The sequence below is a fragment of the Lutra lutra genome, chromosome 3 (assembly GCF_902655055.1).
Source record: "Lutra lutra chromosome 3, mLutLut1.2, whole genome shotgun sequence".
Classification (NCBI taxonomy): Eukaryota; Metazoa; Chordata; class Mammalia; order Carnivora; family Mustelidae; genus Lutra; species Lutra lutra.
The window spans coordinates 50,564,308-50,589,480 of NC_062280.1; the positions used below are offsets into that span (position 1 = coordinate 50,564,308).

A 25,173-nucleotide genomic window follows, 5' to 3' on the forward strand; every position below is an offset into this window, starting at 1 on the left:
AGAGAGGAAAGTAACTAGTTTGCGGCTGGGTTAAAGTAAGATAAGGAAAAGAAACAAAGACAAACAAAATTTCTAACTTTCATGGAACCTAACAACTGCTATGAACCTTAGGGCCAATTCATCCATCTCTGGAAGCAATGAAGTAAAAAAAAAAATAATAATAAGGGGAAAGAGGGAATTCATATAAATTAAGCAAGTTTGGAGTTGAAATCTTACTAGCAGAAGTCTATTAAGACTTAAATAGTGAGTGACTTGTTTATTTCTACAAAAGGAATAATGTGAATTTGTGCAGAAATACGGAGGAGACCTTTAATTTTGGGCGCCTCAATAGAATGAGGTGAGTAAAGGTTCCACAAATCCTTACCCCCCAGGAAAATTCAGAACTGGTTAGGGAATTTTCCTTTCTAAATAGTTTTCAGCAGGACTCATTTCCAGCTGGGGACAGTAGATGTGATGACTTCTGGACAACAGGTCTACCCCTGCCCACATATTCTAGTTACACACCAGCAACCATCGGAAGGACTTACATCACTTGCCGCCTGCCTGGCAGCTTTGGCAGCTCTGATGGGAATTGCGTCTGACCTCAGGTCATATCCCTTCTTGCTCAAATCTTTCAAGTCTGTTTTGTACATATTCTGAAAGAAAAAAGTCATCCGAATATAACTGAGGCCCATTTGGAAAAGGCTTCACACACAATCAGTAGCCGAGCTCATGGGCACACCTCACTGATATTGTAGGCATTAACTTTAGCCTGGATGAACTGGGGCAGGTCCGCTGGCAGGCTGTATTTGTGAAGAATTTCTTCTCCTTTGGCTTTGTAGGCAACCTGAAAGATGAAAAGAAATGCATGAACCAACAAGTAGGGGAAAGGATTTAAGGATACAGAAAAATAATCTCGGAACAGATCACATGGCACAGCGGTGCTTTTCATGAAAGACGTTCTCTGGGTCATTTCCACATTCACCTGCAAAAATCTGTAGGCCTTCAGGGTCTCCTAGGCAATGCTCAGGATCTTAACCTCGTGCCAGTTCAGCTTTGGCCAAGGTCCCTCGGCATGCGCTAGGAAGCTCTGACCTCCAGTAAGAGCACCTCACAGAAGTTAGCCCAGGGAGATGACCTGATAAAGATGTTAACCTACAGACACTTTCCTGAGCACAGAGAAGGCTGATCGGGTGGGATACGCGAACCATCTGTGGGTGACAGATAAGACCTACGGTGGTTTTTACTCTACGTGATTCATGTCTTAGCTCTTACAGTGTAACTCCTCTGTAAGGTGTGTTGTCTGTATTCATTTTCCTGGTCTTTCCTAGAAATGGGCTTGTAGTGTTTCTTGTCATCAGGAGAAGCCCCTGAACTCCTCCTTGGGAAGCGACATTAAATGGCTGAAAGGACAGTCAGCACAGCATACGTAATACTCAACAGACTGGAATGAGGTGTGTTTACTAACGAGCCTCTGGGAGAGGTACACAGTTGCTCATGTAACTGGGTCTCTTCAGACTGCGTAAGAACTGCAGGTAATCAGGATGTTTAGAATACAGACTTATCGGTATGAGTTAAATGTATTAAAATACAGATAGGGTGAATACTTACGTCACTTCTCTGGGCCTGGTTGATTTTCGACTGCACTATGATCGGGGCATCTTCAATTGAGGTAAATTTGAGAGTGTCCGGATGTTGGCGGTATTTTTTCTGTTTGGTGAAATAAAACAAGAGAAACAAGAATATTACTTTCATGAAGGCTAATACATAAAAATCCTTGAAATTTACTTTGGAGGGATAAGGAATTTTCTGGATTTTAAAATATAAAAATACTCGGTTCTTGGTTGGCTTGGGGGAAACGATGAATACAATACAAAAGCCGGTGTTTAAAAAAATTGGCTTAATTTTGGATGGTCTGGGGCAGAACAGACCAATACAACTTGCAGAAACCAGACAATTCCTTGCTTGTGAAACAAAAGAGGGTACTCTCTGCTAAACAGAACCCAGAAACAACACAAAGTTTACTAAAGGATTACCAGAAAGGCATGGGAGGATATTTGGAGTGTCTTTTGCCTGACACTAACAGGCTCTCAGGTGGCTGTTGCTCGAACTAAAATAAAGAGGCTCTCTGGTTGAGGGAGGAAGGACCGAGGAATTAGGGCAACAGCTAGGGGTTCCCATAAGAAAGGGAGGACTCTTGTTCTATAGCCTCTGTGTGGTCAGTACACAGGTCATCACTAAAGCGATGAGGAGCTACAGGAGAGAGGACAATGGAAGGTGTTCCAACAGGAAGCTGGTAACTTCTAGCTACATTTCTAGATCCTTCTCCATCTACTCTCCCAGTCTTCTTCCTTTGTGCATGTTATATACTCCGCTCTGTGTATGAAGAAGCATCACTCAGCTTCAGACTTCTGAAAACCACCAACCCAAAAGAACTTTCATGAAAAACCTCTGGGATAAAATGTTGCTCACCGAAAGCAAGGAAAAGCACAGAATAAGAGAAACTTGAGTGTGAAGACAACCCTCACTCAGCACCTCTGTCCCTTCTTTATACAGATTGACCTCCTTGATGACGGTTTCACCTGACAGCAGTGGGAATGTTCCACTGTTGAAGAAGGGACAGAACCTGGCTACGTAAAGAGTGCAAGGTCATCACTCCTTTTCCTCAGACTCAATAATAACTTATAGACTACTTCAAGGTCATCCAGAATAGGACACAGGGTAAAATGCTTTAAGGAAAATTTCTGTAATATTCGTTATATGCATTATTCATAAAACCAGAAAGTGTAAAGAATCTGCATGTTCACCAACTGGACAACCAAAATGCAATACAGCTACAAAGGAGCACTAACTCAGCAATAATGAGGAATGAATTGCAGACACAGGCAGATATATAGGTGAGCCTCAGAAACATGGTGCTAAGTGATGGAAGTCTGATGCAAAAGAAAGTTCTAGAAAAGTACAACTATAGAGACAGAAAGCAGATCTCTGGATGCCTGGCATTGGAGATGGGAGCAGGAATTTTCCAAAAAAACTCTGATATACTAGCAGCATTTTATAATTCAATCATGGTGATGACTGTACAACTATAGCAATGTATTAAAACTTGCCAAGGTGTACACTTAAAATACATGAAATTTGTTTTTTTTTTTTAAAGATTTTATTTATTTATTTGACAGAGAGAAATCACAAGTAGGCAGAGAGGCAGGCAGAGAGAGAGGAGGAAGCAGGCTCCCTGCTGAGCAGAAAGCCCGATGTGGGGCTCGAACCCAGGACCTGGGACCATGACCTGAGCCGAAGGCAGCGGCTTAACCCACTGAGCCACCCAGGCGCCCCAAAATACGTGAAATTTGTGGTATGCAAATTAAACCCTGAAAAAGTTGTTTAAAATATTTTTTTCATGAATGGTTAACATCAATGATTTTGCTGATGTAAAGCTTATCTACCTGGATAATTCATGCCTGTGGTAAGTGCTTTTTTCTCAGCCACAACTGCTAGAGAATGAAGCAGTAAAAGGAGGCACTTCTATGGTTTGGGGCTTTAACACATCACATTCCAACTCTCTCTGTGGCACACGGGATGGCTTTACCTCATTCAGGATGTCTGAAGCTCTCTTCACCTTTTCCATCTCTAAGGACCCAAAAGGTACCCAGCCACAACCTTTCATCCAGCTGTTGTAGTCAGCTTTGTACTCGACCTAAAACACCAAGATAAAGGTTACAGTTCTCTGCTCAGCATCATCCTTATTCACAAAATCATTAACAATTTACCCCAAATGATGTTAAGATTCCTGACCAGCTTCCTTACTTCATACATTAAGGTTATTTCTTTTTTAAAGATATTACTTAGTTATTTGAGAGAGACAGAGTACAAGCTGAGAGTGGGGGTAAGGGACAGAGAGGGAGGGAGAAAAAGAATCCCAAGCAGACTCCGGGCTGAGTGTGGAGCCCAGCGTGGGGCTCTCTCTCAGACCCTGAGATCGTGACCTGAGCCAAAACCAAGAGTGGGACGTGGAACTGACTGAGCCATGCAGGAGGTGCCCCATATGAAGGTTATTTTAAGTATTTCCTTGGTGGGAGAATTTAATAGCCCTTAGGTTATTACTGTTCTTCTAGCTGGTCTATATTCCATTTCATCCTTATTTCTAACTGAAGGGAAGCATGTGGAACTCTAATTCCAAGCTGGACAAGTGCTATATTTAAAGCTATACTTCAAAGAATAAATAAAATAATTATATTTAGATAATCAAATGTGAGATGTCTGCTCCATGGAACTCCAAGTATTATGTTTCTTTGGTCAAATTAGGACCAGTGGCCACATTGAAGACAGATAATTTTGCTCATTTTCTGATAAGACTTGAGAGTAAATTTTGCACTATGTGTTTGCACACATTGCCCTTCATGTGTAACGGTTAGCTTAGGAGTGTTTCTACACTGGCTAACGATCCACTTTAAAATGGTTGCACTCAGGGGCACCTGGGTGGCTCAGTGGGTTAAGCCTCTGCCTTAGGCTCGGGTTGTGGTCTCAGGGTCCTGGGATCGAGCCCCGCATCTGGCTCTCTGCTCAGCAGGGAGCTTGCTTCCCCCCCCTCTCTGCCTGCCTCTCTGCCTATTTGTGATCTCTGTCTGTCAAATAAATAAATAGAATCTTTAATAAATAAATAAATAAAATGGTTGCACTCATATAATTTTCTATGGAAAGCCATTATCATTTGGAATTTTTCCTATTTTTGAGACATACTTGATGCCATTAAAGTAATAGGTTACTCTCGGGGTGCCTGGGTGACTCAGTTGGTTAAGTGTCTAACTTGTGGTTTCAGCTCAGGTCACAATCTCATGGTTGTGGGATTGAGCCCTGAATCAGGCTTTGTGCTGGGATCCTCTCTCTCCCTCTCCCTCTGGCCCGCCCACCCACATACCCCAACTCTCATCTCTAAAAAATAAATAAATAAATAAAGTAACAGGCTACTCTTATTGTCTGGCTATGGATGGTACCTAAAACTTAAATTCTAGATATAAAATTCAAATCATTGTTCTTTAGCGTGGGTCTTTTATTGGAATGAAAAATCAAGAAATTATTGGGTTCCTGCCTTTGAGAACTTTACAATTTACTTGGGAGAAAGAAACATAGCAAAATTAAAGAAATAATAATGCATAAAATAGGATTGTTAGTGATGGGAATTTAAAATGGTAGAGTTGCTGTAGAAAGAGGAGGATGGTTCCTCAAAAAATTAAAAATAGAATTACCATGTGATCTAGCAACTCCACTTCCGAGTATATACTCAAAACAATTGAGAGTAGGATCTCAAAGGATATTGGTCACCTACGTCCATAGAAGCATTATTCAAAATAGCCAAGAGATAGGAGCAACTCAAATATCCGCTGACAGATGAAGGAATAAGCAAAATGTGGTATGCACATACAACGGAGTATTATTCGGCCTCAAGAAGGAAGGAAATTCTGACACATGCTACAATATGCATGAAGTTTGAGGACATTCCATTAAGTGAAATAAGCCAGTAATAAACAAAGACTGAATGACTCTACATATATGCGGTCTGTAGAGTAGCCCAGTTCATAGCAACAGGAAATAGAAGGGTGTCTGCCAGAAGCTGGAAGGAGGGGAAAAACACCGAGTTGTTGATCTGCTATAGCTTCAGTTTTCTAAGATGAAAAGGCTTTGGGAACTGGGTGCATGCCCACGTGAATATTATTAACTGCTGCTGAACTGTACACTTACAAAGGATAAAGACGGCAAGTTTCATGTTATGCGTATGTTATGTGCTCACTACGTTAAAAAAATAGAACAGAATTGTTAGGATGAAATGTTCAATTGTGTAGCTCAAATTAATTTGCCTAAACAAGTTTTCATCTGCAGAAAAAAACCTCAGTGATTATGAAAATTGATGCTGTAAATGATAGAAGATACTTTATTTTCAGACAAGATAGCTATCCAGGTAAAAAGTTATTGAGAACAATGAATGAGATCATTGTGATAATAACGAAGATAATAACAGTGAATGTTTACTGAGAATTCACTGGGGCCTGACACTAAGCTAAGTATTTGCATGCATTTAAATTCTCAAAACAATTCTTTTACTTTATTCCAATTTCATAAGGACGACTTGAGACTCAGCAAGGTTGATAGCTTTCCCAAAGGGACAGAGTGATGAGGTCATGCTAGACCTAGGTCTCTCTAACTCTAAAGGGCACACGCTCCTCCAGCCACAAGGGTCATTTCCCGTTACATACTTGCTCCATACAGAAGACAATGACAATACTGAGGAATGTAAAAAAAATCTCACTCCACTTAAAGATTATTTCCGTTTCCACCTTAGAAACAGGGAATAGAGAAAATCCAATTACTCACATCACTCTGCAGTGCATAAGCCTTCTTGGCGAGATCCACGTTGATGCTATCAGGAGGGTAGCTGTAATTGTGCAAGATGTGCTTATAGTCCACATCGCTAGCAATCTCCTGAGATTTCTTAGCTTGAGTGACTTGGAGCATATCAAGAGGGGCCGTGTAGATAGTCTTTGACTTCTCATAGTCTTTGCGATATTCACGCTGTGAATAGGAAATTTCCATTTATTACCACAAACCCTCAATGGATTTCCAGACAGGCATAGAAGTCTCTCACAAACAACAAACACAAGTTACAGAAGCACATTCCAATAGCTGAGTAGTTATTTTTCCCTAAAATCTGTGCATATGTTACACATTATTGAACCCTTTCCCTCCAAAAAAGTCAAACGTGGACATATCTGAACAAATCTCTTTTTAGATAAAAGAGCAACTGTCAGACATCAGGAATGGGCCACAGCTTCTGTGCCTGACAGGTATTTTATTTTAACACAGGGTTTTGCAAAGACCATTAACAAGTGTTATTTTTACTGAAGTCATCTAATCCTTGATCTGTTTTCCAATAAAAAAAATTTAATGGTAAAAATTATATGACGGTCATTCTGTACTTCGGATTTTATAAAATGACTACTTTGTGAATAAAGCTGTCCTTTTGACTACTTGGCTTTCCTAACGTCTTTTTTTTTTTTTTAAGATTTTATTTATTTATTTGACAGAGAGAGATCACAAGCAGGCAGAGAGGCAGGCAGAGAGAGAGGAGGAAGCAGGCTCCCCGCTGAGCAGAGAGCCCGATGCGGGGCTCGATCCCAGGACCCGGAGATCATGACCTGAGCCGAAGGCAGCGGCTTAACCCACTGAGCCACCCAGGCGCCCCACTAATGTCATCTTTAAATGGTTACTGATTTTTTTTTTCCCCAACCTGGCTATTCTACTTTTGACAGTAGGTAAGCCCCACTGAGAATCCCAAAGGTTTTTTTCATACCAAGTTTAATTTTGGTAACGATTTAAAAGAAGCTTCAGATTGCAGCAGTAATAAGACCTCAAAGGAGAAAAGTTTGTGAAACTGAGCCATGAAAGTAACCTTGGCACTTATTAGTGTTCTCATAAACCAAATGTCTTGACTGAGCCTCAGAAAGTACTTTCATTGGCTGGCTTTCTGGAATGTTAAGACAGGGTGCTAATTAGGTCAAAGCCCCAGCTTCATCATGTCCACTCATCAATTACTTAACAGGAAAGAAAAATTCTGACCCAGTGCCTGTAGGAAAATTCTAAACTTGTTATATCCCCACATAATCACAGAAGCATTAAAGACTGACCCAAGGTAGCAAGTATCCATGTGCCTTATAAATCTTCTGTAGCAATTCCTTTTGAAAACAACCTGATTGTTTAGCTTAGGGAATTGATTTTCCTTCTAAATACTTTTGTGGGCAGTCACGTTCACTGAATAAACTTATCACTTAATTGTAAAATCTAGACTCTGGTTTATGAAAATAAAATATGGAAACTTTCTGACAGTGCTAGAACACTGAAAAAAATACAGTTTGTCCTTATTAGAAATAACCTGGGGGGATCCTGGGTGATTCAGTTGGTTAAGAGTCTGCCTTCAGCTCAGGTTATGATCCCAAGGTCCTGGGACGGAGCCCTGCATCAGGCTCCCTGCTCAGCAGGGGGCCTACTTCTCCCTCTTCCTCTGCAGCTCTTCCTACTGGTGCTCTCTTGCTCACACTCTTGCTCTCTCTTTCAAATAAGTAAATAACATTTAACAAAAAGAGAGAAAGAAAGAAAGAAACAAACAAACAAACAAAGAAACAAACTTATAGGAGCGCCTGGGTGGTATAGTCGGTTGAGTGTCCAACTCTTGGTTTTGGCGCAGGTCATGATCTCAGGGTTGTGGGATCAAGCCCCACATTGGGCTCCACGGTCAGTGTGGAGTCTGCTTGAGATTCTTTTTCCCTCTCCCTCTGCCCCTCCCATTCATGCTTTCTCTTTCTGCCTTCTCTAAAATAAATCTTAAATAAATAAATAAATAAATAAACTGAAAAGGCAATGTTGCAACGACATTGATGTGTGGAAATGTCTTTGACCAAATTGTTTTTACTCTTTTGTTCCTGTCCTTATCAGTTCACACATGCATCTACGTATATAAAATGTAGTCAAAGGTCCAAATGGCCTTAAAAGATTCTCTTTAAAAGCTTTGCATGTTCCATATCTGCAGCTAAGCATTTAGCCTGGATAGTATGTGAAAATGATTCATCATTGACTAGCTTTTTTGGTTGCCAATATCAATCAATTAACAAGTATTTACCAAACACTACTATGTGCTTAGTGTTCTAATGGTACTGTGATGAGATAAAGAACAAAAGACAAAGATACATGTGCTGTCAATAGACAGCTATAACCTTTGGAACTGAGAAGTGATAAGGAACTAGTAAAAAATACGATGTATGTGAGCACTATATATTAACATAATTCAGTGTGAAGCTATCAGAGAAAGTTACTGAATACAGGATGTTTTAAACTGCTATATAATCACATAGCACATGCAAAATGAATTAAAGAAGTATATATAGATAATTATATGAACACATGGTTGAAAATACAAACATTCTTCTATTTAATTACGAAAAAAATATTTGCAAGCTATGCTGAACAGTCTTTCCATTCTTAAGGAATTCTCTAAACATTCTTTAAACACAGTATATGCTGCAATTTGCAGTTGGTGTTTTCTCCCCTGCAGTTAAGAATTTTAACTGAAAGATGACAGTTGGCCCATAGATAAGCCTTAGGAATCTATAAATTCTCTACAATTCAGACAAAAGGTATGAAGAAAAAGTTCATTTTTCTAGATGAGTGATCCAAGTCTTTTATCAGATTCTCAAAGGGGCCTATAATCCCTATAATCAGTGCAGTGTTTTCCTTGAACCTATGCTGGTACTAACTGCTAAAGTCAATAAAGAACAATGACAGTTAATAAGATTTTTGTCTGTGACTCTTGACTCTCTACCAATATAAAGAGTTTTAAAACCATCATTTTAAAGGTTATTTTTCAATCAGAAGAAAATATGAAATTATCTCGTGATGTTTTCAAAAAGTTTTGAGAATTAAAATCAATATTCTATTAAATAATAAACATAGATTTTTAAAAGTGAAATGGACATAATTATAAATCAGTAATTTCTCTCCTCAAACACTGAAAGGTACAAGAATTTGGGAAATCATTCTGCTTCTGAAGTTTATCCCCAGCAGTTTGCTGTGAACAGGACAGAGCCCATGGATATGGAATCCTTTTACTTGCTAACGCCCCTGGGCATGTAAACAGGGATACATCTTGAAAACGAGACAGATTTACAAAGATGCTCACCTCACTCTGGTTTTTGGCCGTCTTCAAAGAGTGCAGCATCTTGGGGTCATCATTAATGCTCAGGGCTCCAATCATTTTCCCTTTATTTTTCTCATAGTCTTTCTTGTACATCACCTGTAAAGACATCACATGTGCTGGTTCCCACCCACCCAGAACCGTCACTGCGGGCCCCCTGCCCAGGCGCCCAGGCCACACTCACATCGCTGGCGATCTTGCTGTTGGCCTTGGCAGCCAGCAGGGGAATGGCGTCCACTTTAATGTCGAATTTCTTCGCTTTGCTCTTCTCCCAGTCATGCTTGTAGATATTCTGGACAGAAATTTCATCAAAAGAATTGTAAGAACAACAGCCGACACAGCTTCATCCAGTAAAATAAGAAACAGACTGAAAATTTGTATATGTAGACTTCTTCATCTACAAATAGTAAGTTTACCAAATGGTAGTATAATTATTCATCAATCTGTCATCCAGCTTCCCACCTACCACCATATAATACTAAACGCCTTTTTAATATCCTGTGAGCTTTCAAAAGATTCTGCCACACTGATGTATAAAGGGCAGTGTAAAAAGAGAGCCACTTGAAGAAGGTGAAATATGACATCTATAGAAGAGATCTTGCAAAACTCTAGAGATTAGCTGAGGATTTCTGATGGTAAAAGAGACTGTGGAAAATGAAATAGGATGGCTAAGTAAGAGCCTTCCCAGCATTTAGGCCTTAAAAGCTCCACTGATACTCTGGACACAATCATCATAGCTGGTTAGTTGCATAACTCCTAATGGGGTCTTTTTAAACACCCATAACATTTCCTCTTTACATGGGCACATAATGATAGATTTCTGTGGCTTTGATACTTACATCACTTAAGTTATAGGCATTGACTTTGTGTTGGATAAACTGTGGAGCATCTGCTGGTACATTGCACTTAAACTTCTCACTTTCATGTTTTGCTTTGTAATTCAGCTGGAAAACAACAGAAGATAGCCAGTTTGTTGTCAGAATTTTCTCATCGGTATATAAGCGGCTAAGTTATTTCTATCCTTTTTAGAAACATGTCTCAAAGAGGCCATCTGTCCAAAGTCCAGTATAGGGCTTTGACCCTCACTCCCACCTTCGAGATCAGAGTGTAATCCAACTTGAGGTGTCATTTTGTAAATGCTATCATGGTGTATGTGTGGGGAAACTCGCAGTTGGATCTAAACTTTTAGGCTGTCCTTTCAGGACAGGAACACTCAAAATCTATTAAATTTTATGATCGGAGAAATAACAAAAAAGGTTATAATGCTAAATAATTAAAATGCTAACACAGTTTAAAAGATACATACATTCTGCTAAATAAAAATGTAAAACACAGCACTTTAAATTTTTTAAAAGGTGCCGTAGGTGGAAGGAAGGGAGTATAAAGAGAAAATGAGGCTGTTGAATTCTGGAGCAAAAGGCAAATACACAGGATTGAGTGTTGTATACTAAGCACCTCCAAACCAGAGCCATGGCCTATCACGACCAACAGGAAGAGTGTGTGGTGACCAGACACTGCATACAGCACCCCAATCCTCTGCTGCTTGCCAAGTTCAGGTGCATCAGTGATGTTAGGGTTTGGCTGTTCTTTCTTGAGGCATAAATTGTTAATAAGTTAGGAAAGTTGCATAATGAACTGATAGGGACTCCTGGGTTATACTGATGCCATTTCCTTCTTTACTAATTGCAAATGAGCTCACTGTGATAGTAAAGCACGTTTTAGAGTAGAATAGAACGTGTTTTCCTTCCTGAGAAGGCTGTGCTACTCTTCGCTACATTAGCACCCTGCTACTCAAAGTGTGGTCGACCAACAGCAGTGTCAGCATCACTGAGGAGCTGAGAACCTGTATTCTCTGGGTGAATCACTGGGTGACCCGCATGAATGTGATTGTTCTAGAAGCAATGCTGCTCATCCCCGATCTTTGCATGGCTGGGTTGTTCTGCGTTAGAACTTCCTTGACCACTCAACTTGAAAGGTCCGCCCACTCACTGCCTCTCACTTGTCTGTTTGAATTCTCTATCATCACCCTGTATTAGTTTTCTTCTCACTGCCTGATGTCTTCCTTGTTTCTGCACTCTTTGGCTTTTTGTAAAGTCTTCATTGGCCAACTAAAGAATGGGAAATACTTCCCTTGTTACCTACGCAAAGATACTCATTGTCTTTACGGTGCCATAAAGTTTTAGTATGCATTATTTTGGGTATGTGACAGACCCTAATGGGCAAATTCTCCACTAAGAATTGGTGACTTACTGAAGAAATATTATTTATTTTTATTATTGTCTAGCACCATTTTCCCTGAGGCTGCATTCCGATCTAGCAGCTTCCTTTGCACTGTAATGAACAAATCTTGAAAAATGACATTGGTGGGTAGAGAGATGAGCCCATGAAGATTGAGCATGAAAATGCCTGTATTTTAAATAAACACGGCATTCTAGGTCATCCACACTTGCACAAATCAAGGTACTTACATCGCTGAGCTGTTTCGTGTTGAGCTGGGCTTGCAGCAGCACAGGACTATCAGTGACGGCTGTGAACTTGGTCTTATCTGGATGAACTTTGTATGTATGCTAGAAAAGACATTCTTTCATGAAATTTCATAATGTATCTTTATATTCTTGTTCAAATACACACTAACTTATAAAAAGTCTCCAGTTAAAAATAGAGTTTATTGGGGTGCCGGGGTGGCTCAGTTGGTTAAGCATCTGCCTCCGGCTCAGATCATGATCCCAGGGTCCTGGGATTGAGACCCATGTCGGGGCTCCCTGCTCAGCAGGAGAGTCTGCTTCTCCCTCTCCCTCCGCTCCTCCCCGTGCTGGTTCTCTGTCTCTTTCAAATAAATAAATAAAATCTAATTAAAAAAGAGAGTTTATTTCCTGAACACTTGGTTGACACGTTCTCAATTTCTCTCTCTCAATCTCTGTCTCCTGACGCTGCCTCCAAACTGGTCTCCCTGCTGCAATTCAGCAACCGGATTCATCTTCCTCCTGCTGAAGCCCTGCAACGGCCCTCCATGGGACTGGTAGTCAACCTAAACTGTGCCTTGGCTGATGAGCCCTACCCTACAGAATCTCCGTCCTCCCTCCATCTCCTACCATGTCGCCTCTTACCACTGTAACCCCCTTAGTGCCCTTCAGCTCCCTCATATTTTCAATGCCTTAAGTGCCAAGTTTGTTCTCTCCTTAGGCCGTTCTTCCAGTTGCTCTCACCTCGATACGGCTGTGGCTGCACATTTCCACCTTGGACCCTCCTTAGGCACCCAGTCTTTGGTTCCCACGCAGTCTCCCTCTCCCGCATCACTCTAATTTATTTAATTCTATAACATCACTCCACATGTGTTGTCTTATCATTGTCTGAGATCTTTTTTCTTTCTGGGTTCTCTGTTTATTGTTTGTCTCTCCCTCGCAAATGCATGCTCCCCCAGAGGCAGCCCACCTTGTTCCCTCTTCTTTCCCAGCATCAAGGACAGTGTCTAACACGAGCTAGCTCCTCCCGTGAATTCATTAAACAAATGAACACCTACCTCTCAGAAATTTCCCTATCTTGCCTTCCCTCCCCCAGACCAAGCCATGTATGTATACTTTGCTACTGGGAGATAAATAAAGCCACAAATTCTTTTGTAACCAATAGGTTTGTTCACAGCAATTTTTATGCTCCCCAATTTCACCCCAAATTTAAAATTTAACATCTGCTAACCACTCGATATCAGTAGTTAAACTCCTACTAAAATTACCACTAGATGGCACAAGGATCCCAAACCCCATTTTCAAGAACTCAGGGCCCCTGACTCACGTCTCTACACTGGTCTAGCTTCTTGATTGCTTCATATTCTTGTGTTATTGTCTGAGGGAAATAGCATTTCCCTTTATCTTCTTCATACTCTGCTTTGTAATTTTTCTGTAATGAGAAAGAGCAAAAATAGATGAGGACTGTTAATGCCCCCAAATAATGTCACTGAGAGACAGAACAATGGTCTTCAACTTACATCACTGTTTTGAGCTGAGACTTTCATGCAGTGAATTTGATATGGGTCCTCAAAGCTGCCTATATAATGTCCCAGAATATTCTGTACATATGCATCTTTGTATTTGGCCTGAAAAAGAAAGCATATTGACAGATATGTCAATCATGTATGTTATTTGTCAAACAGAAGAAAAGGCCTCAAAGCCCAGGGGCAACCACAGCCTTCCGAACCTCGCTGAAGTTCTTCAGCAGAGTGTCAAGTTGATATTTGGGGGTCTCACAGTAGTTCATGCTCTTCGCTTTTGTCTTCTCATAGTTTTCCTTGTATAATCTCTGTCGAAGGAAGAAAATCAAAGAAAAATGTATCTCATGGTTTAAAAGCCATTCCCTTCGTTGTATACTTAACCAAAATGGCAAATTTTGTATTTTTTTCAGCATTTACTTTCCACAAGGCAAAAGAGGCAGAATGAATATGGTGGAGTTTCATGTCTTGAAGAATCTAGTCAGCTGGGGAATCTGGGTGGCTCAGTGGGTTAAAGCCTCTGCCTTCAGCTCAGGTCATGATCTCAGAGTCCTGGGATCAAGCCCCACATGGGGCTCTCTGCTCGGCAGGGAGCCTGCTTCCCCCCACTCTCTCTATGCCTGCCTCTCTGCCTGCTAGTGATCTCTCTCTGTCAAATAATTAAATAAAATCTTAAAAAAAAAAAAAAAGAATCTAGTCAGCTAATAACCACGTACGTACTTGGTGTTATTTATCCTAACAGTCCTCAGTCAGAATACACCACAGTGTGCCAACGCTGCTAAGCAGTTTTTTGTCTTAAAATAATTCTGTCCACTTGAATGTGTTTGAAGGAAAATGAATTTTTTAAATAGTGCAAAATCAGGTAAAAGATATAAGGTGGACCTTAGATACTAAGGCACAGTCCTAGAAAAGTATTCAGTTCAGCCCTTGATGAAAATGCGTTTTACAACACATTTGGAAGTTGGCTAATATTTTTCCTCATAATTAATTATACATGATAAGGTGGTTTTCCCCTTTTGTTATAGGTATCATGTATTTCTACAGTCTTAATTCTACCATATAGAAATCCAAAAATATACTCAGTGAAGACAAACATAAATGATATAGAATAAGGAGTATTTTTCTGCTGTGAGTTAGAGAAGTAATTTTTATAAAGAGTTTTAATATTAGTTCTTTAAAATGAGATCAGTATTTTATAGACTTCTTAAAGTAAAATATTTTGTTCTTGAGGTTATGATTCATCTAGTTTTCCTACTTTATTGTTCTTTTGCTTGATTTTCTCACTTCTTGCCTTTTACTTTTCTATATATATTTTTGCAAAGTACCTGAAGTCAGATCATGACATGGAATGACTATGTATTTATACATACTGAGGTGTTAAGCTCATTTCTGGGAAAAGCAATGAAGAAAACGCTATTGCTAGTATATTTTCTCCCTAATAAAACAGATGGCATGAAAAAGATTAAGGAAACATTTACAATATTCACTCATGTCTCAAAGTACAGAGACATCCTAAGAATGAGGAACTTAATCATCTTTCCCCACGGGATTTCGGGTATGACTTGTCCTCCTGAATCTGAGATTTCATTTAGGCTAACACCCCGTCTGAAGTTATGTTAAACAGTAAGTGTAGCCACATCTGAAAATAAGAGTGATTTACAAAGACACTCACATCACTCTGGTTTTTGGCCGTCTTCAAAGAGTGCAGCATCTTGGGGTCATCATTAATGCTCAGGGCTCCAATCATTTTCCCTTTATTTTTCTCATAGTCTTTCTTGTACATCACCTGTAAAGACATCACATGTGCTGGTTCCCACCCACCCAGAACCGTCACTGCGGGCCCCCTGCCCAGGCGCCCAGGCCACACTCACATCGCTGGCGATCTTGCTGTTGGCCTTGGCAGCCAGCAGGGGAATGGCGTCCACTTTAATGTCGAATTTCTTCGCTTTGCTCTTCTCCCAGTCATGCTTGTAGATATTCTGGACAGAAATTTCATCAAAAGAATTGTAAGAACAACAGCCGACACAGCTTCATCCAGTAAAATAAGAAACAGACTGAAAATTTGTATATGTAGACTTCTTCATCTACAAATAGTAAGTTTACCAAATGGTAGTATAATTATTCATCAATCTGTCATCCAGCTTCCCACCTACCACCATATAATACTAAACGCCTTTTTAATATCCTGTGAGCTTTCAAAGATTCTGCCACACTGATGTATAAAGGGCAGTGTAAAAAGAGAGCCACTTGAAGAAGGTGAAATATGACATCTATAGAAGAGATCTTGCAAAACTCTAGAGATTAGCTGAGGATTTCTGATGGTAAAAGAGACTGTGGAAAATGAAATAGGATGGCTAAGTAAGAGCCTTCCCAGCATTTAGGCCTTAAAAGCTCCACTGATACTCTGGACACAATCATCATAGCTGGTTAGTTGCATAACTCCTAATGGGGTCTTTTAAACACCCATAACATTTCCTCTTTACATGGGCACATAATGATAGATTTCTGTGGCTTTGATACTTACATCACTTAAGTTATAGGCATTGACTTTGTGTTGGATAAACTGTGGAGCATCTGCTGGTACATTGCACTTAAACTTCTCACTTTCATGTTTTGCTTTGTAATTCAGCTGGAAAACAACAGAAGATAGCCAGTTTGTTGTCAGGAATTTTCTCATCGGTATATAAGCGGCTAAGTTATTTCTATCCTTTTTAGAAACATGTCTCAAAGAGGCCATCTGTCCAAAGTCCAGTATAGGGCTTTGACCCTCACTCCCACCTTCGAGATCAGAGTGTAATCCAACTTGAGGTGTCATTTTGTAAATGCTATCATGGTGTATGTGTGGGGAAACTCGCAGTTGGATCTAAACTTTTAGGCTGTCCTTTCAGGACAGGAACACTCAAAATCTATTAAATTTTATGATCGGAGAAATAACAAAAAAGGTTATAATGCTAAATAATTAAAATGCTAACACAGTTTTAAAAGATACATACATTCTGCTAAATAAAAATGTAAAACACAGCACTTTAAATTTTTTAAAAGGTGCCGTAGGTGGAAGGAAGGGAGTATAAAGAGAAAATGAGGCTGTTGAATTCTGGAGCAAAAGGCAAATACACAGGATTGAGTGTTGTATACTAAGCACCTCCAAACCAGAGCCATGGCCTATCACGACCAACAGGAAGAGTGTGTGGTGACCAGACACTGCATACAGCACCCCAATCCTCTGCTGCTTGCCAAGTTCAGGTGCATCAGTGATGTTAGGGTTTGGCTGTTCTTTCTTGAGGCATAATTGTTAATAAGTTAGGAAGTTGCATAATGAACTGATAGGGACTCCTGGGTTATACTGATGCCATTTCCTTCTTTACTAATTGCAAATGAGCTCACTGTGATAGTAAAGCACGTTTTAGAGTAGAATAGAACGTGTTTTCCTTCCTGAGAAGGCTGTGCTACTCTTCGCTACATTAGCACCCTGCTACTCAAAGTGTGGTCGACCAACAGCAGTGTCAGCATCACTGAGGAGCTGAGAACCTGTATTCTCTGGGTGAATCACTGGGTGACCCGCATGAATGTGATTGTTCTAGAAGCAATGCTGCTCATCCCCGATCTTTGCATGGCTGGGTTGTTCTGCGTTAGAACTTCCTTGACCACTCAACTTGAAAGGTCCGCCCACTCACTGCCTCTCACTTGTCTGTTTGAATTCTCTATCATCACCCTGTATTAGTTTTCTTCTCACTGCCTGATGTCTTCCTTGTTTCTGCACTCTTTGGCTTTTTGTAAAGTCTTCATTGGCCAACTAAAGAATGGGAATACTTCCCTTGTTACCTACGCAAAGATACTCATTGTCTTTACGGTGCCATAAAGTTTTAGTATGCATTATTTTGGGTATGTGACAGACCCTAATGGGCAAATTCTCCGCTAAGAATTGGTGACTTACTGAAGAAATATTATTTATTTTTATTATTGTCTAGCACCATTTTCCCTGAGGCTGCATTCCGATCTAGCAGCTTCCTTTGCACTGTAATGAACAAATCTTGAAAATGACATTGGTGGGTAGAGAGATGAGCCCATGAAGATTGAGCATGAAAATGCCTGTATTTTAAATAAACACGGCATTCTAGGTCATTCCACACTTGCACAAATCAAGGTACTTACATCGCTGAGCTGTTTCGTGTTGAGCTGGGCTTGCAGCAGCACAGGTACTATCAGTGACGGCTGTGAACTTGGTCTTATCTGGATGAACTTTGTATGTATGCTAGAAAGACATTCTTTCATGAATTTCATAATGTATCTTTATATTCTTGTTCAAATACACACTAACTTATAAAAAGGTCTCCAGTTAAAAATAGAGTTTATTGGGGTGCCGGGGTGGCTCAGTTGGTTAAGCATCTGCCTCCGGCTCAGATCATGATCCCAGGGTCCTGGGATTGAGGACCCATGTCGGGCTCCCTGCTCAGCAGGAGAGTCTGCTTCTCCCTCTCCCTCCGCTCCTCCCCGTGCTGGTTCTCTGTCTCTTTCAAATAAATAAATAAAATCTAATTAAAAAAGAGAGTTTATTTCCTGAACACTTGGTTGACACGTTCTCAATTTCTCTCTCTCAATCTCTGTCTCCTGACGCTGCCTCCAAACTGGTCTCCCTGCTGCAATTCAGCAACCGGATTCATCTTCCTCCTGCTGAAGCCCTGCAACGGCCCTCCATGGGACTGGTAGTCAACCTAAACTGTGCCTTGGCTGATGAGCCCTACCCTACAGAATCTCCGTCCTCCCTCCATCTCCTACCATGTCGCCTCTTACCACTGTAACCCCCTTAGTGCCCTTCAGCTCCCTCATATTTTCAATGCCTTAAGTGCCAAGTTTGTTCTCTCCTTAGGCCGTTCTTCCAGTTGCTCTCACCTCGATACGGCTGTGGCTGCACATTTCCACCTTGGACCCTCCTTAGGCACCCAGTCTTTGGTTCCCACGCAGTCTCCCTCTCCCGCATCACTCTAATTTATTTAATTCTATAACATCACTCCACATGTGTTGTCTTATCATTGTCTGAGATCTTTTTTCTTTCTGGGTTCTCTGTTATTGTTTGTCCTCTCCCTCGCAAATGCATGCTCCCCCAGAGGCAGCCCACCTTGTTCCCTCTTCTTTCCCAGCATCAAGGACAGTGTCTAACACGAGCTAGCTCCTCCCGTGAATTCATTAAACAATGAACACCTACCTCTCAGAAATTTCCCTATCTTGCCTTCCCTCCCCCAGACCAAGCCATGTATGTATACTTTGCTACTGGGAGATAAATAAAGCCACAAATTCTTTTGTAACCAATAGGTTTGTTCACAGCAATTTTTATGCTCCCCAATTTCACCCCAAATTTAAAATTTAACATCTGCTAACCACTCGATATCAGTAGTTAAACTCCTACTAAAATTACCACTAGATGGCACAAGGATCCCAAACCCCATTTTCAAGAACTCAGGGCCCCTGACTCACGTCTCTACACTGGTCTAGCTTCTTGATTGCTTCATATTCTTGTGTTATTGTCTGAGGGAAATAGCATTTCCCTTTATCTTCTTCATACTCTGCTTTGTAATTTTTCTGTAATGAGAAAGAGCAAAAATAGATGAGGACTGTTAATGCCCCCAAATAATGTCACTGAGAGACAGAACAATGGTCTTCAACTTACATCACTGTTTTGAGCTGAGACTTTCATGCAGTGAATTTGATATGGTCCTCAAAGCTGCCTATATAATGTCCCAGAATATTCTGTACATATGCATCTTTGTATTTGGCCTGAAAAAGAAAGCATATTGACAGATATGTCAATCATGTATGTTATTTGTCAAACAGAAGAAAAGGCCTCAAAGCCCAGGGGCAACCACAGCCTTCCGAACCTCGCTGAAGTTCTTCAGCAGAGTGTCAAGTTGATATTTGGGGGTCTCACAGTAGTTCATGCTCTTCGCTTTTGTCTTCTCATAGTTTTCCTTGTATAATCTCTGTCGAAGGAAGAAAATCAAAGAAAATGTATCTCATGGTTTAAAAGCCATTCCCTTCGTTGTATACTTAACCAAAATGGCAAATTTTGTATTTTTTTCAGCATTTACTTTCCACAAGGCAAAAGAGGCAGAATGAATATGGTGGAGTTTCATGTCTTGAAGAATCTAGTCAGCTGGGGAATCTGGGTGGCTCAGTGGGTTAAAGCCTCTGCCTTCAGCTCAGGTCATGATCTCAGAGTCCTGGATCAAGCCCCACATGGGGCTCTCTGCTCGGCAGGGAGCCTGCTTCCCCCCACTCTCTCTATGCCTGCCTCTCTGCCTGCTAGTGATCTCTCTCTGTCAAATAATTAAATAAAATCTTAAAAAAAAAAAAAGAATCTAGTCAGCTAATAACCACGTACGTACTTGGTGTTATTTATCCTAACAGTCCTCAGTCAGAATACACCACAGTGTGCCAACGCTGCTAAGCAGTTTTTTGTCTTAAAATAATTCTGTCCACTTGAATGTGTTTGAAGGAAAATGAATTTTTTAAATAGTGCAAAATCAGGTAAAAGTATAAGGTGGACCTTAGATACTAAGGCACAGTCCTAGAAAAGTATTCAGTTCAGCCCTTGATGAAAATGCGTTTTACAACACATTTGGAAGTTGGCTAATATTTTTCCTCATAATTAATTATACATGATAAGGTGGTTTTCCCCTTTTGTTATAGGTATCATGTATTTCTACAGTCTTAATTCTACCATATAGAAATCCAAAAATATACTCAGTGAAGACAAACATAAATGATATAGAATAAGGAGTATTTTTCTGCTGTGAGTTAGAGAAGTAATTTTTATAAAGAGTTTTAATATTTAGTTCTTTAAAATGAGATCAGTATTTTATAGACTTCTTAAAGTAAAATATTTTGTTCTTGAGGTTATGATTCATCTAGTTTTCCTACTTTATTGTTCTTTTGCTTGATTTTCTCACTTCTTGCCTTTTACTTTTCTATATATATTTTTGCAAAGTACCTGAAGTCAGATCATGACATGGAATGACTATGTATTTATACATACTGAGGTGTTAAGCTCATTTCTGGGAAAAGCAATGAAGAAAACGCTATTGCTAGTATATTTTCTCCCTAATAAAACAGATGGCATGAAAAAGATTAAGGAAACATTTACAATATTCACTCATGTCTCAAAGTACAGAGACATCCTAAGAATGAGGAACTTAATCATCTTTTCCCCACGGGATTTCGGGTATGACTTGTCCTCCTGAATCTGAGATTTCATTTAGGCTAACACCCCGTCTGAAGTTATGTTAAACAGTAAGTGTAGCCACATCTGAAAATAAGAGTGATTTACAAAGACACTCACATCACTCTGGTTTTTGGCCGTCTTCAAAGAGTGCAGCATCTTGGGGTCATCATTAATGCTCAGGGCTCCAATCATTTTCCCTTTATTTTTCTCATAGTCTTTCTTGTACATCACCTGTAAAGACATCACATGTGCTGGTTCCCACCCACCCAGAACCGTCACTGCGGGCCCCCTGCCCAGGCGCCCAGGCCACACTCACATCGCTGGCGATCTTGCTGTTGGCCTTGGCAGCCAGCAGGGGAATGGCGTCCACTTTAATGTCGAATTTCTTCGCTTTGCTCTTCTCCCAGTCATGCTTGTAGATATTCTGGACAGAAATTTCATCAAAAGAATTGTAAGAACAACAGCCGACACAGCTTTATCCAGTAAAATAAGAAACAGACTGAAAATTTGTATATGTAGACTTCTTCACCTACAAATAGTAAGTTTACCAAATGGTAGTATAATTATTCATCAATCTGTCATCCAGCTTCCCACCTACCACCATATAATACTAAATGCCTTTTTAATATCCTGTGAGCTTTCAAAAGATTCTGCCACACTGATGTATAAAGGGCAGTGTAAAAAGAGAGCCACTTGAAGAAGGTGAAATATGACATCTATAGAAGAGATCTTGCAAAACTCTAGAGATTAGCTGAGGATTTCTTTTTTTTTTTTTTTTTTTTAAAGATTTTATTTATTTATTTGACAGAGAGAGATCACAAGTAGATGGAGAGGCAGGCAGAGAGAGAGAGGGAAGCAGGCTTCTTGCTGAGCAGAGAGCCCGATGTGGGACTCGATCCCAGGACCCTGAGATCATGACCTGAGCTGAAGGCAGCGGCTTAACCCACTGAGCCACCCAGGCGCCCAGCTGAGGATTTCTGATGGTAAAAGAGACTGTGGAAAATGAAATAGGATGGCTAAGTAAGAGCCTTCCCAGCATTTAGGCCTTAAAAGCTCCACTGATACTCTGGACACAATCATCATAGCTGGTTAGTTGCATAACTCCTAATGGGGTCTTTTTAAACACCCATAACATTTCCTCTTTACATGGGCACATAATGATAGATTTCTGTGGCTTTGATACTTACATCACTTAAGTTATAGGCATTGACTTTGTGTTGGATAAACTGTGGAGCATCTGCTGGTACATTGCACTTAAACTTCTCACTTCATGTTTTGCTTTGTAATTCAGCTGGAAAACAACAGAAGATAGCCAGTTTGTTGTCAGAATTTTCTCATCGGTATATAAGCGGCTAAGTTATTTCTATCCTTTTTAGAAACATGTCTCAAAGAGGCCATCTGTCCAAAGTCCAGTATAGGGCTTTGACCCTCACTCCCACCTTCGAGATCAGAGTGTAATCCAACTTGAGGTGTCATTTTGTAAATGCTATCATGGTGTATGTGTGGGGAAACTCGCAGTTGGATCTAAACTTTTAGGCTGTCCTTTCAGGACAGGAACACTCAAAATCTATTAAATTCTATGATCGGAGAAATAACAAAAAAGGTTATAATGCTAAATAATTAAAATGCTAACACAGTTTAAAAGATACATACATTCTGCTAAATAAAAAACACAGCACTTTAAATTTTTTTAAAAGGTGCCGTAGGTGGAAGGAAGGGAGTATAAAGAGAAAATGAGGCTGTTGAATTCTGGAGCAAAAGGCAAATACACAGGATTGAGTGTTGTATACTAAGCACCTCCAAACCAGAGCCATGGCCTATCACGACCAACAGGAAGAGTGTGTGGTGACCAGACACTGCATACAGCACCCCAATCCTCTGCTGCTTGCCAAGTTCAGGTGCATCAGTGATGTTAGGGTTTGGCTGTTCTTTCTTGAGGCATAAATTGTTACTAAGTTAGGAAAGTTGCATAATGAACTGATAGGGACTCCTGGGTTATACTGATGCCATTTCCTTCTTTACTAATTGCAAATGAGCTCACTGTGATAGTAAAGCACGTTTTAGAGTAGAATAGAACGTGTTTTCCTTCCTGAGAAGGCTGTGCTACTCTTCGCTACATTAGCACCCTGCTACTCAAAGTGTGGTCGACCAACAGCAGTGTCAGCATCACTGAGGAGCTGAGAACCTGTATTCTCTGGGTGAATCACTGGGTGACCCGCATGAATGTGATTGTTTCTAGAAGCAATGCTGCTCATCCCCGATCTTTGCATGGCTGGGTTGTTCTGCGTTAGAACTTCCTTGACCACTCAACTTGAAAGGTCCGCCCACTCACTGCCTCTCACTTGTCTGTTTGAATTCTCTATCATCACCCTGTATTAGTTTTCTTCTCACTGCCTGATGTCTTCCTTGTTTCTGCACTCTTTGGCTTTTTGTAAAGTCTTCATTGGCCAACTAAAGAATGGGAAATACTTCCCTTGTTACCTACGCAAAGATACTCATTGTCTTTACGGTGCCATAAAGTTTTAGTATGCATTATTTGGGTATGTGACAGACCCTAATGGGCAAATTCTCCACTAAGAATTGGTGACTTACTGAAGAAATATTATTTATTTTATTATTGTCTAGCACCATTTTCCCTGAGGCTGCATTCCGATCTAGCAGCTTCCTTTGCACTGTAATGAACAAATCTTGAAAAATGACATTGGTGGGTAGAGAGATGAGCCCATGAAGATTGAGCATGAAAATGCCTGTATTTTAAATAAACACGGCATTCTAGGTCATCCACACTTGCACAAATCAAGGTACTTACATCGCTGAGCTGTTTCGTGTTGAGCTGGGCTTGCAGCAGCACAGGACTATCAGTGACGGCTGTGAACTTGGTCTTATCTGGATGAACTTTGTATGTATGCTAGAAAAGACATTCTTTCATGAAATTTCATAATGTATCTTTATATTCTTGTTCAAATACACACTAACTTATAAAAAGTCTCCAGTTAAAAATAGAGTTTATTGGGGTGCCGGGGTGGCTCAGTTGGTTAAGCATCTGCCTCCGGCTCAGATCATGATCCCAGGGTCCTGGGATTGAGACCCATGTCGGGGCTCCCTGCTCAGCAGGAGAGTCTGCTTCTCCCTCTCCCTCCGCTCCTCCCCGTGCTGGTTCTCTGTCTCTTTCAAATAAATAAATAAAATCTAATTAAAAAAGAGAGTTTATTTCCTGAACACTTGGTTGACACGTTCTCAATTTCTCTCTCTCAATCTCTGTCTCCTGACGCTGCCTCCAAACTGGTCTCCCTGCTGCAATTCAGCAACCGGATTCATCTTCCTCCTGCTGAAGCCCTGCAACGGCCCTCCATGGGACTGGTAGTCACCTAAACTGTGCCTTGGCTGATGAGCCCTACCCTACAGAATCTCCGTCCTCCCTCCATCTCCTACCATGTCGCCCTCTTACCACTGTAACCCCCTTAGTGCCCTTCAGCTCCCTCATATTTTTCAATGCCTTAAGTGCCAAGTTTGTTCTCTCCTTAGGCCGTTCTTCCAGTTGCTCTCACCTCGATACGGCCGTGGCTGCACATTTCCACCTTGGACCCTCCTTAGGCACCCAGTCTTTGGTTCCCACGCAGTCTCCCTCTCCCGCATCATTCTAATTTATTTAATTCTATAACATCACTCCACATGTGTTGTCTTATCATTGTCTGAGATCTTTTTCTTTCTGGGTTCTCTGTTTATTGTTTGTCTCTCCCTCGCAAATGCATGCTCCCCAGAGGCAAGCCCACCTTGTTCCCTCTTCTTTCCCAGCATCAAGGACAGTGTCTAACACGAGCTAGCTCCTCCCGTGAATTCATTAAACAAATGAACACCTACCTCTCAGAAATTTCCCTATCTTGCCTTCCCTCCCCCAGACCAAGCCATGTATGTATACTTTGCTACTGGGAGATAAATAAAGCCACAAATTCTTTTGTAACCAATAGGTTTGTTCACAGCAATTTTTATGCTCCCCAATTTTCACCCCAAATTTAAAATTTAACATCTGCTAACCACTCGATATCAGTAGTTAAACTCCTACTAAAATTACCACTAGATGGCACAAGGATCCCAAACCCCATTTTCAAGAACTCAGGGCCCCTGACTCACGTCTCTACACTGGTCTAGCTTCTTGATTGCTTCATATTCTTGTGTTATTGTCTGAGGGAAATAGCATTTTCCCTTTATCTTCTTCATACTCTGCTTTGTAATTTTTTCTGTAATGAGAAAGAGCAA

General features: G+C 40.6%; 2 protein-coding genes across 2 annotated transcripts in view; both read right to left on the bottom strand.

Annotated features, from left to right (window-relative positions):
• NEB (nebulin) overlaps positions 1 to 17,904 on the bottom strand; it is a 179,435-nt gene extending 161,531 nt beyond the window's left edge. Inside the window, exons 1-16 of the mRNA XM_047721711.1 lie at positions 17,853 to 17,904; positions 16,225 to 16,329; positions 15,572 to 15,679; positions 15,373 to 15,486; positions 13,910 to 14,011; positions 13,701 to 13,808; positions 13,508 to 13,612; positions 12,187 to 12,285; positions 10,558 to 10,662; positions 9,903 to 10,010; positions 9,704 to 9,817; positions 6,349 to 6,546; positions 3,569 to 3,676; positions 1,591 to 1,689; positions 722 to 826; positions 528 to 635 (exon numbers count right to left, since the gene is read on the bottom strand). Coding sequence (XP_047577667.1) covers positions 528 to 635; positions 722 to 826; positions 1,591 to 1,689; positions 3,569 to 3,676; positions 6,349 to 6,546; positions 9,704 to 9,817; positions 9,903 to 10,010; positions 10,558 to 10,662; positions 12,187 to 12,285; positions 13,508 to 13,612; positions 13,701 to 13,808; positions 13,910 to 14,011; positions 15,373 to 15,483 — 1,470 coding nt within the window. The 5' untranslated portion in view covers positions 15,484 to 15,486; positions 15,572 to 15,679; positions 16,225 to 16,329; positions 17,853 to 17,904. The remainder of the gene's footprint in view (positions 1 to 527; positions 636 to 721; positions 827 to 1,590; positions 1,690 to 3,568; positions 3,677 to 6,348; positions 6,547 to 9,703; positions 9,818 to 9,902; positions 10,011 to 10,557; positions 10,663 to 12,186; positions 12,286 to 13,507; positions 13,613 to 13,700; positions 13,809 to 13,909; positions 14,012 to 15,372; positions 15,487 to 15,571; positions 15,680 to 16,224; positions 16,330 to 17,852) is intronic.
• Positions 17,905 to 19,172: 1,268 nt separating this feature from the next.
• On the bottom strand, positions 19,173 to 25,142 carry LOC125095383 (nebulin-like). The gene is given in 9 exon segments (XM_047721713.1): positions 19,173 to 19,277; positions 19,366 to 19,472; positions 19,574 to 19,675; positions 21,034 to 21,147; positions 21,233 to 21,340; positions 22,104 to 22,183; positions 22,186 to 22,207; positions 23,726 to 23,824; positions 25,048 to 25,142. Coding segments are annotated over 8 exon segments (696 nt in total). The 5' UTR covers positions 25,135 to 25,142; the 3' UTR covers positions 19,173 to 19,277; positions 19,366 to 19,388.
• Positions 25,143 to 25,173: the final 31 nt, after the last annotated feature.